This window comes from Cariama cristata, unplaced genomic scaffold, assembly GCF_000690535.1.
Source record: "Cariama cristata isolate BGI_N322 unplaced genomic scaffold, ASM69053v1 scaffold9201, whole genome shotgun sequence".
In the NCBI taxonomy this organism is placed as follows: domain Eukaryota; kingdom Metazoa; phylum Chordata; class Aves; order Cariamiformes; family Cariamidae; genus Cariama; species Cariama cristata.
In genome coordinates, this window is record NW_009598688.1 from 29,655 (window position 1) to 42,341 (window position 12,687).

The 12,687-nt window shown below is 42.4% G+C and overlaps 1 protein-coding gene across 1 annotated transcript in view; it reads right to left on the reverse strand.

Annotated features, from left to right (window-relative positions):
- Nucleotides 1–12,687, reverse strand: part of LOC104168712 (Krueppel-like factor 12) — a gene marked incomplete at its 5' end in the record, with an annotated part of 72,786 nt that overhangs the window by 13,960 nt on the left and 46,139 nt on the right. Inside the window, one exon of the mRNA XM_009709392.1 lies at nt 3,500–3,657. Within this exon, the coding sequence (XP_009707694.1) occupies nt 3,500–3,657 (158 nt within the window). The remainder of the gene's footprint in view (nt 1–3,499; nt 3,658–12,687) is intronic.

Here is a 12,687-nt window from a genome sequence, read left to right on the forward strand (position 1 = left end):
TAGAAACTAACTCAACACAACTCCGGTGAGCCAATTTCTCACAGTTTCTCCTTGCGGAAAGAGTTGATAAACCTGAGCCGCAAGATTGCCTATGAGCCCTGAAGGCTCTCCATCACACCCGATACCTCCTGATAGCTTTATTTGACGATTTGGCAAAACATCAACAAGAAGTTGATACTAGAAAGAGAAATTTAATACCAGTGCTTGTGATTTATGAAATGCTCTAACTATTACAGGTTTCACTTGCAGTTTTGCTAGTCCGCGAGACGATACGTAATTCAAGCTCGCCCCCCAGTGGACTCCATGCCCAAACCAGTACATCAAGTTTTGAGCACACTGGTGAGAAGTATCAGGGACCCAGACAACAGCATACTTAAAATAACTAGGAGTTACTCGACGAGAATGAAATGCAACCACTACTGTCTATAATATTTTGTTTCCGTTTTTAATTAAGATTAAAAGCAGTATACCTTCCAACCAACAAAGTTGTTCATCCTGTCAAAATACCACATTGTTTTTCCTCCTGTATCCAAATGACTGTGAATGCTTTAGTGGCTATGCATATATAGTAAATAAAAAAAAAAAAGTTCTCAAACACATCCCACTTAGGTAAACAATTGTCAGCAAGATCAGCCTCCCTAAAAGAAAAAATAATCTAGATTATGCAATGCTGAGTTTCTGTGATCTTTTCACAGAAAGTTTCCTACTGAAACTTGCTCACCCTTGCGTGCCTAGCTGTCATACTTCATTTATACTTATCCAAAACTGCACTAATTACTGTGGGTCATATGTGAATAATTAACTTCTTTTGCCTGAAGCAAAAGTAAAGGCCAAGATAAAAAACGTAAGGTGAGATTAATACACAGAGTACGCTCATGGGCAGTGCTACATGTAAGTCTGAATATACCAACTTCTTACCAAGACCTGAGAAATGTTCTGTAAAACACATTTAATCTTAACAGCATGATACAGATTTTCTCACTGGATCCATCAGTGCTCACCTTCTCTCTAGACTACACCTCTTACATTACAGCAGGCATGAAGACATGACACTATAAAGCAGTTAACAGCTGACCATTTAATGAAGGTTTTTGATTTGATGTTATTTTTCTTTTGTCCCTGAAGGAATAAACCAACATCCAACATGACTGTAAAATATTTCAGGCAGCTGCCTTTTGAGGCAGGGATTCATTTCAGCTGGCTAATAGCCCAGTAGGTATTTGGGCTTCCTCTGTATTCAGCAGTGAAAGAGAAGCACCTCTGCAAGCCAATCCCTGGGTCTACCTGAAGAGGGAATAACATGCCCCAGAGGTGCCAATCCCTCTTCTCTGACTACCCAGAGATCCCAGACAGATAGCATAGCCTAGACACCCACCTGCCAGGGAACCAAGGCTGGGGAGATGGATCCTACGATTACGGCAGGTACAGAAACTCCCTTCATGCTGCTGGAGAGTTACAGCTGCAAAAGCTGTAATTACCAACACCATTTCAAGCCTTCAGTGCCTAGTTTTGAACATCCTAAGAAGTGCACAGCGTCAGATTTGGTGGTATGCACTCTCTAACACTGATTTTGGCACATTACCCACAAGTGCTGGTCTGCCATGAAATCACTAATGAATTACAGACTCATGACAAATGTGGTTCTCAGTTTTTTAAAACGTCACGGCAGAGAATAGCTGTCTGTATTTCTGGCCAACTTGGGTGTGACATTTCTGAGGTTGTTCACGTCTAGTTTTGTAACTCAGCTCCTTAAACGACGCTTGCTTATACTCCTGGGCTGGTCACCAGTCTTGCAAGCTAGAAAAGAGTGACCTCCCTATGGTGTAAGTGGTAATACCACGTAAGTTGTATTTTTGCTTCAAACCAAACAGTCTACTGTTCTCATGCCTCTGCTGGGCTCTCTGCCTTCTAATCTGCTACAGTCATATAATGCTCACATCGTGAGAGACAAGAATAGGGAAACAACTTAGAAATCAGGGCAGGGAGAAGGAAAGGGACAGAGTAGGGTTAGATTGGGATAAAAGAAGTAAAACAAGTATGACAGAGGACAAGGTGAAAGGGTAAGGGTATATAAAATATATCAGAATGGTAGGAATGAAAGACCACACGGAAGACGGGAAAGAACAGAGAACAGGAAAAAGAATCAAGCCATGATAAATCAAGACAGAGAAGGCACAAGCATTAATGGGAAGATATGAAGAAACTAGAATAATTGGCCTGGAGGGAAATGTAATGAAATTCCCAGATCACCAGAACATTTCTGCTGTCTAAGGAAGGGACTCTTACCTTACAAAAATTGGTTTAGTAGGGGGTATTAGGATGGAGCCTTGTTCAGTATTCCTCTCAACAAAAGTCCTACCAACCAAAAGACATATTGGAAAGAGTGATGGAAATGTGGCCTCATTTGAAATGGAGAAGCCACCACTTAATTTTTTTAAAATAGTATCTCATACTCTTTAGAGTACATCTCACCACAGAAAGTGCCAGCAGATTCTCACCAAAGAACAACATGGTGCTACATGCTGGATAAACACCATTTTTTCTCCAAGGAGTTACAAGAATGCTGAAGTACATTAAGAGCAGAGAGATCAATAAATTTAATTTAAGCAAATCAGCAGCAGAGTAAGGAAGAGTACCGAAACTCAGAGCATTCTGTGCACTGCCTTTCTAGCCTTCCAAGCAATCCCCTTTTAAATTGTTCTTGATGACTTCAAATTGCTGCTCCTGAGTTTATCCACAATAAAATTACAACAATTACACATCATTGCTTCAGCTACACTTACATGCCTGTCATGTAGACTAGTAACAGTCCATAAAGTTAATAAGGACACCAGGTATTGATTAAGTGTTAAGTATCACCATTAAAGGAGACCCAGCTCATCCAGGCACCTCTCTTGCATCTCTTGCAGGGACCTAGTGCAACCTATTCTCGTGAAGTGACTGACTTCCCTTTGCAGAATGTGGTAAGTGTCTCTGAACGCCTCCAGAAATACTGAGGTCTTCAGTTTACACTTGAATTGAACCGAAGGCATTTAGTGGCACCTAGCATTCAAAGGCTACATCCGTAAAAGCAAATAGTAGTTTAATAGGAGCAAGTCTGTAGAGTGAAAAAAATGGTACTGAAGATCCATGTCCACATTGTAAGTTTTTCTTGAGGGTTTTCTTTGGACTAGCTCTGGTTGGTCCCAAGTAACGACCACCTATTGTTTGTTGAAGCATAGTAGGTATGTCCCTGGAGGCCACTTTTCTCTTTAGTTTCATCTGAAAGGAGTCTGTTTGTGCTGACGCCACTCTTGTGCTGGTATGACAGGGAAGTTCAATTCAAAAACATGTTCTTGATCTGCACCAGAATGCCAATGCTGATGTACCTGCAGACATCTCTGTTATTTAGGCACAGGCCTTTGGCTTTTAGTGTAGGATGACGAGTTCAATACGTCCTAAATTAGGCAGAAAGGAACCTGTTTGTCTTAACCATGGTACACAGTGCCAGCAGTCTTACCTGTGTGCGTCCTCCGGTGAGCCTTCAGGTGGGAACTTTTTGTGTATACTTTGTTGCATCCCTCAAAGTCACACCGATGGATGCGTCGCTTCCTGGAGTCTGGAGACTCAGACCTCCTCTGACGCCTTGTGCTCTCAATACTGAATGGTGAAATTGAACTAAAAAACAGAACAGAAGCAAAAAAATTGAAGCAAGAGCATGGTGTATATCCTAGGCCCCAAAAGATCAGCTATAACATATGACTGTGCCAGAAGTAATCTTAACAATTAATTATTTCCTTTTCTACAATGTAGTCCACAGCACATATTTGAAACAATTTGTGCTTGAACTAGAGTGTATTTTGCAGTATGAAATAATGCAAGTCTCAATTTAGAAGTGCTTATTGCCAGAGGAAACACCACAATCCTTGAAATACTGCCCCAATAATGAACTAGCATGACTTTATCTGAGCTTTACTGCTATTTTACACGTGTCCAAATTCAAGCTCACTGAACCCTGCTTTCTAAACAACTTTACATATAGCCTCCGTAATTTCTCTTTGACAAGTTTAAATAGATAAAAGTCCTGAAACCTTTTAGGAAAAAAGGTTTCCAGTACCCAGATCTGGACTGTGGATCCTTGCATTTGGCCAAACACCTGTTGTTTGCTCACATACAGATTGCTAAGAGATCCGTATCACCCGGCAGCAGCTATTTTTCCATTTCCGTATTTAACAATTCTCAGTCTATCACCTGCAAGTCAATGAATTTTATTTCCTTTCAGACCACTGATAAATAAGAAGTTTACTAGCAGAGGGCCAGTGAACAGTCCCCAAAGAAATGCAAATGCTCATCAAAGATACTCCATTTACAGCAATGTCCTAAGGCCTATCAGTTATCTCAATTTCAAGCAATTAAAAATGTAAAGTTGAAGTCATATTGCTTAAGATTCTAAATGCAGTGCATACCAAGTCTAATACCTGAAGCAAGCCTGCTACAACAATGCACTTGCCTTGGTTAGATAAACTTGTGTCATAAACTATTATGAAGCTGGTATGCCAGGATCCCAACCCTCACTGACTTCCATTAATTATATTACCCAGTTATAAATCATTATTAATTGATCGCCTTATCAACCCCATTACAGTTATACTGCACAGCAGTCATGTTCACCTACAGTTATATTAGCCTGTTCAGTTACTTTTACTGGAACAACTTTGGCCTTCTACAAGTTTCTGGGGCTTCCCCTACATTCCTTGGGTTTATTGACATTCAAGGTAAATGATCTAGAGATTCATCAGCCAGTTCTTTTAAACTCTTAAGATGAAAGTTTCTGGTTCTCCTGAAAGAATTTGTGACTGTCAAATGAAAATGAATCGGAGGAGAAGCAGCTGAATCTGATCACGAAAAGAACTCAGCACGAACCTTTGGGGAAGCTAAGATACTAAGAAAGGTATTTGAAAGAAGCACCGATGTTGATGCATCTGCTGAGAAACTCTTGTGTCAACACCAGTCTGCCACCTTCTGTTACAATCGCCATTGCTGTTACAGCTATAGCTGTTCTGGCATAAACTTCACTTCTAGAGATTTCCAGAATTTGCTGAGGACTATTTCTATTGGGTTAAAACTTTGCATAAAGCATCTCGCACCATTAGCATGTGATTTCACTGATGTTCCAATTCTCTGCATACAATCTTTAAGCCTTGTATTAATGGTAGTCCAAATTAAACATTTTTCTTTTTGTTTAAATATTTTACTGTACAACTCAAATTTAAAACTCAATTTTAAAAAAAAGGAGTACTATCTTTCTGACAACCCTCTTTTTCTCTTAACACTTGATATATATTCATATTTCACTTTCAGGCAAAGAGATTTTCCAGATTAATTATTTTTGCCTATAATATGATGCGTGCAAATGGGTGTGCAGGGAATTTCTGAAATGGAGAAAGAAATGGACAGAGGGCTGTAATATCAACATTAACTAGCAAAAAGTAGTCCCCAAGAGAGTAAGACACATCAGCACTTTATGTGACAGGAATACAGATATGTCTAGCTGTCACAGAAACGGCTTAGGAATTGCATTTAAGCATCTGCATCTCAGGGCAAATAAAAGTCTTGGGTACAGATGATTCACTGAGAATGGTCTTGCTACTCCATTATTTTTTTTTTTAAACATCCCACCAGCTAAAATAAAAAGCAAACATGTAAATCAAATCTTAAAGCTCAATACTGAAGGTACAAAATCCAGTGCTCAAGACCAGAAAAATCTTTACCTTTAAAAATAAATATTTGTGCATCTTTTTTGCTGCATGTGATTTATGAGCCACCTTAAAAATCTATTTTGTAACAGGGCGTTCAGATCCTGGATATTACAGCTCATTTAAATGGGAGGAGGATCAAGCTTATAATGCTGCTGCAATTTCCAGCCCCAAGACAAAACAAACCTTGAGAAGAGTCAGCACCTCATAAAAAGCTATTTGTCATGTACAAAAAAGTGATGTCACTGCTGGAAACTGCTCTGTGCTTTCCTGGGTATTTATACAGGAGAGGGTGGCATAAAGCAGTGCCGCAAAGGTGGCACACGATCAATGCTGCTGCTGCTTCTTAACTAGATTGCTCCCTCCTTCTACAAGGTGAAGCATCCTATGTATTCCATGCCAAGGAAAATAACCGAATAAGCCACAGAAGGTGACGTGCACTGTCACCATCCCCTGAGAGCTTCACAGCCATCGCTTGCTCAGTGTGCCAAGGAGAAAAGTTACTGTCAGCTGGAACCAGCAAATGTAACCTCATGCCTTCGTATGAGGCACGTAACCTAGTTGCCAGCTCTGCAGAAGTGCAGGCTAAATGACAAACTAAGCAGCAGAAGAGACTCAGGTGTAAAGCGAGAGCAAACCTCCAAGGTGACCTTCCTCTGTCACCCTAACTCCCACAGCGCAGGAGGACCCCATGCTGCAGACATGCTCACTAGTGGAAAAGGACCCAGATCCTACATGATACCACCAGCTTTGTTTTAGCCTTACATAAGCTGTGTGATTTTTTAAAATGAAGATACCATAGGAAGCCCTCAAAAGAGCACAAGGCGTTTTTTGAGCTTCCCGAGGTTAGCTGCTCTCAGAGTAACTTTCAGTTGATTTGCCAATGTTCTTTCCCTTGGCTGTGCAGCAGTAGAGAGACACCCTCCTCTTTCTTGAGCAATTTCTACAGAACACCCTCACTGATGAAACAAACATACGAGAGCCCTCAAAACCATGTCTTGTGCCGTTTAAAGATGTGGCAGGTACACGCCACCCCTTTCAACAACACCAGAAACTCCTCCACCGATGGACCCCTCGGTCAGGGGACATGAAAGGCAGGGTCCCTTGGTTAACAGACAGGGCCCTTAGCCAAACAAAAACCCCAGTCAAGAGAAGTTTCTAGACCACTGGTTATAAATGACCACAGATCGGATTTGACTCAGGGTATAAATGGAGCCCCGTTGGGGGGCCATGTGTAGTTGGTCCTCCTCGGAGCAGCACGTCTGCAGTCAGGGACTCTCCCCTTAGGCTGGGCTGCCGCCTAAGGAAACTCTTTGAGGTTGATAGCCCTCATCTTATAGGTGAGTGATGGCAAATTCTGGATTACCGTTCCAGAGTTTTGGAATCCCCTGAGCCATGTAGTAAATGAATTCCACGTGGTATCCTGAACCACTTGTTGGAGCGTAAGGTCATTTTGATGAAGAGCACATTTTTCTTTTTTATCCTTTTTTATCCTGATTTTCAACTTTGTTTAGACAAATAAATCCCCCTTTTGAGTTTGCCATCTGCCTGGTTTGACTGCATACATATAATCCTCTAGACATAAACCATTGATGAAGTCTGGGACTAGGAGTGGATCCAGCTGCACCTAGACTCCTCTGAGAGGAGGTTAGAAAGCAAGGGGGTCCTCTCTGAACCTCGTGACTCGATGGGAGGGTCTCCCCGACAGTTTTCTTTGAACGTGCCCTCTGTGCAGCAAATACTGGTGTGCCCCTGTGACAAAAGGCTATCAGAGTTCTGCCAGGTGGCTTTGGTTGGCACAGGGCTCCAGAAACTACTGTTTGATGGCATTATGGTGGAGAAAGGCTTTGAGGATGGACATGACAGAGAACTCACAGGTATTTATTTTTTTTACTGAGCTTTTTTCTTTTTGTTTACAATGTGTTTTAAAATAATGTAAGATAAATAAATTTAAAAAAACCCCAAACCAATATTACAGCAATATTACTGACTGTAAGTGTCCCTCACAGACAGCCCAGAGTGAAGACGTGGAAACACATCAGCAGCCGCGAGCTGTCAGGGTGCCCAGATGAGGAGTTGCCAGTTCTCCTGTCAACGGCCAAGATCTCAGGCAGCCTTAAGGCTCAAGGTGGGGTTTAGCAATAGGACTGACACCATACGTAACATCCCAGTGAAACTGCAGGATGTATCAAATTATTGCTGATTCATCAAGTTTGAAAGATAAATTAACAAAGAAAACTGGGTTCTGACCTGTCAGCTTGATATTTATTTACCTGCAGTTTGTTATTTCTTAAAACAGTGCAACTTCAATATTACTGTAGAAACTGTTACACTAACAGAAATCCTGGGAGACGGCTGGTTGCCTCCATAAGCAGCTGCAACACCTGTAGTCCGTACCGCTCATATGGTGACATGAATAAAACCAATGTGAGCATTTAGGGTGAGGTACAAAACTTCAGCTGTGTTATTTCCAGCTAGAAGTGAAAACATGCATCTCTGCAACTCACACATGGCCAGGTGCTTGTCTCTCCGACGCAGTAAAGTCTGCAAAGTAAAACAAAGACTGGGGCTTCGCCAGTAGATGGCCATCAAGTTCTGGCGAACAGCATCTGCGCTGCATGCGACAGGTTATAACAACCCTGGTAATGCAGGATTATTTTTCCTTTCTATGAACGCTGCCCATGACCTCCTAGGTGTTTCGCCTCTGTTCTACACACAGACTGTGAAAGGCCCTTCACATATGCAGTAACACGGTTAAACCCACGTGTAGTGGGTCTTTTTACACTGATCCTGTGTTTTCTGAGTGATATGCAGAGCAGAGCTGCCCAGGGAGCATGGTATGTTTATTAAAGCCTTGAACTGTGTTCAGTGCTACAACACACCAACAACAGGCCATGCGGTGACAAGTCACTGCACACTGGCTACTCCCCACAAACAGCTCTCACCCTGTGTTACCTTTGCCCACCAAAGTACGAGCTTCCTGGTGCTGCCGGCCTCCCAGCAAGCCAGCCAAGAGCTGGCTGACACAGTCAGCACGGGGCCGGTGATGTGCAGCGAGCCGTGCTTTGCTCTTTGCCGTACAAACCCAAACAATGTCCCAGCGTTGCGTTTTTGTCCTTCTGATTGCCACCTTTACTCTTCCTTGGTCCCTCCGCTATAAGCTCAGGCTCTTTGGCTATGTCTCCCGCATGCCTCACAAAAGACTTCATGGAAACCACATTGACCCAGGTCCAACAGGTATAGCCCAGGTTGTGTCAAAAGTGCCCCCCACCTTACCATACGTCTGTCCTTTAGAGCCCTCAGACTGTATTACCTTCCTCCCTAGCTGACCTTTTAGCTAAACAAGACACTTATGGCTGCACCTTAAGAATCGCCCATGGCTGCTAAAAACAGACACTAAATTCATTCTAGGGTGAGACCCAGGCATGTATCAGCTGTGTTCCCTCCACTCTGGCTACCACAAGAAGGATAACCAGAACGGCTCAGCCCCGTGCAGCATCTGCTTAGTCCAGATGAGGGGCTCGGCAGGTTGGAGCATGTCCCACAAGGTGGGCATAACGTGAGCTGTGGTCCCCTTGTGTTTCTCAGGCTCTGGGCTTTTGAAGGATGTCATTTGGCTAAGATGGCATACCAGGACAGTCCTGCTCCAGTTGCTTTCCCTTGTGCTGGCACTGGCACTTGTCTGATCCTGCAGTGAGCCAGCCCAGGGACCCACAATGAGGAAAAGTCAATTCTGCAAAAAAAACCTGAGCAGCTTGCTTGCTTTTGCTGGTTTAACTCCCTAAATAGTGAAGTCTGCCAAGCACCTGCACTGATACATGGGAGAGGAAGGGAAGCAGTGGCCAAGGGTTAGGGGTGTGTCATCACCTCTTTCAGTGGCAACTAGCTGTGATTACCACCAATGACACAACTTCCATGGAAATTTAGAATTTGTATGAAGAAATGAAGAACATAGACATAAGCAATCAACACAAGGAACAACTGGAAAATCCACTTTTTGCTCCACAATGAAGCTTCTTCTTGTGATACTTGTGTATATAACATACACAAAAATAAACATATAAATAGACAGGCTGAAAACAAAAATTGGGAGATACTACCATGCTAAATACTTAGGAGGTGACAATGTGCCATGGCAATATAGGATAGAACCAACAGGCAAACATTCATATCTCACCCTCAGGTCAATTTTGGACATCCAGGTATTTACAGTTTTTCTTTGTTTTTAAAGGGGAAAAATATAAATATACAATATTCAAATATACAAATAGTGTATAAATTTAGCAATGTGAATCTCTACTTTATGAGATGTGCAAAGCTTCCGGGCCAACCTGTCAGTTGTAGTAACTAGAAGTGCAGGTAAATGAAATAAAAGCAGAAAACTAGACTCTAACATGTCAGCATTCAGATGGTAATGAGCAGTTGAAGAAAATCTTTGGACTCTAGCATTTGCTTGGCATTCAGAGGGAACCTAAGCTGCAGAAAGAAACATCATGGGGTTTGCCGCTTAGCATTTACAGAAACTAGAGCTCATAACTATGGGTGTAAGTCGAGCTTCCTGCATTATTTTTGAAAATCCTGGTCTTCGGACGCACTGGCGGGACAGCATCCCCTATGCACACGGAGCAGCGCACTCACATGAGCCCGGGGCAGCTCTCGGTCCGTTTTTGGGTGAAGCAGAGCAGTAGTGACTGCACGCAGCTCACAGAGCAGCCCCCTGCCAAGGACAGTCGGAAGCAGAGATGACCACAGCCCCAACGCCTTTGCTTGGCTCCTCTGGCACATCTCTGAATTGAGTGAACACGTGCACAGCAGCACACCACTCATGCAGGGAGCTAATCTCGCTTAAGATAAAGTATCCTCTTTCTGTTAAGACCTTCAGGTGTCAGATGCTGACAAGCACGATATGGGTACTCCGTGTGTTTTTGAAAAGGGGAACTGAACCACGTTTCCCAGTTTCCAGCTCTCAATTACTTTCTTTTGTAGTAGCTTTTCACATAACATAATTTCGTTTTCTGATAGCTTGTATAATGTTACCTTCCCACTGAGGAAATTGGTGAAAGTATCCCTACAAACACTGCATATTAAACTGCAAAGAAATATGATACGGATTATTTTTCATTACAGTTTATAAAACTTCATCTAGTAGTGAGATGCCAAAATCATACTATATAAAAACATAGTAGTTTTATTACTTTAATATGCTTAAATATCAGTGTAACCTCCTGATAAAGTCTTCCCCTCAAATATTTACTTACTGCCTTTTTTTTTTAATACAAAGTTTCTACTGTCTCCTGTTCACAAACAGATGCACATGCATATATACATATGTATTCTTTCTCCTCTTTGATTCTTAGATTCTAATTAATGTTTCATGAAAGGCAAACATCTGCCATAGGAATGTTAGACATTAAAACATATCAAGCAGTACTTAAGGCAATCATAAAAGGAAAATATGTACTACTCTTTTATTAGCAGTAGTTACTTCAATCAGTGTACTTTAAGGTGATGTTATACTGGAAATGACACTTTTTGTCAAGAAAGAAAGGAGGATTTGGCAGCATACACAAACAGTACACATATTAAATGGGAAAATCACATGGGTAAACAAGACACAGATAAGAAATGATATGAACACATTTGGTTCAGAAAGTGCCTGAGCTGGAGATGGTGGGAAATTGCACTGAGAGCAGATGGGAGTAGAAGCACGGTCAGTTTGCCCTGCTATGCCCTGTCCTAGGTGTCCGCTGCTGGCTGCTGCCAGAGGCAGGGCCCCAGGCAAGAAGATCCCTCTGCTCCGGCTCTGTATGGCCACTCCCACGCTCTTACATCCCTGTCCTGGGCGATCAGCAAATAAAATACCCTGCACATCTCTGACGATGACTTTATCTGCAGCATTTATTCTCACTGAGACCAGCTAAAGTTACTTGAACTGTGGAGCTGCCTTGCAATACCTGAGTGCGTTACAACATCTCTCTGGCTGTAGTGGAACTGAAAGCATGACTATACATGAAACAACCTTCTGGCAGAGGTAAAGAGTTTTGGGGTCTACAAGGAAAAGCACTCATGTCCTTCATGGCATGCCTTACCAAAATTATCCATCACCTCTGTTACCAGGTGTGTTAAGCTGAGACATGAGAATGAGACAGTTGCCTGATCCTCCTGATCTGTGTTCGTGCTGAGGAACCCATGAGCACTTTCCAGCTCTTAGGGCAGGGCTGTCCTGGGGTGTATCCCAGCTCCACACTGGGCTGAGACCCCAGTACACACCACATTCTCCTCTTTCATGCTGTTCCTCTGTGCTGGGTTTCTAAGGAAAGGAAGCTGGGCCAGAAAATATCTATGACATTCTCCAGTCTGTTCCCCAGTTCTGATGACTGGAGGACTGGGACTGCAAAGCACACTTCCAATAGAGAAAACCTATAAATCAAGCCTATGACGAACTCTGAAATGCCGCTAAAAAAACCCAACAAAACCACACCAAAACTTTCCATCTATTTCACCCTGATCATTAAGCAAGAAAATTTTACTCTAGAGAGCTATTGTGTAAAAAAGCAAAGGAATTACATATTAACTATCTTGCACGTAAGCACTGCCTACATAATTAAAATGTTTATTCCTGGTTTTGGGAAAGTTCACAGCCAAACGACAACTCGCACCACCTGCAGATCCTGCTGTAAGAACCAGAACCTGGGCCAGCCTTATTCCTGCACAACTACATCCAGCCATTGCCAAGCATGGGCAACAGCAGCTCCTGGACCAGTGACACCCCCACCGAATTACTGGGCTGCTGCTTAACAAAGATGAATTTCACATTTCTCCTAACGTGGCTGGACATACAGAGCTGGTTTCTGCCTGTAAAAGTTTTAGAAACATTTGACAGTAAGACTATGATGTTTTACACTTAGACAAAATACTTTCAGTAATTTTAACATAATTCTGTTTCATTGCT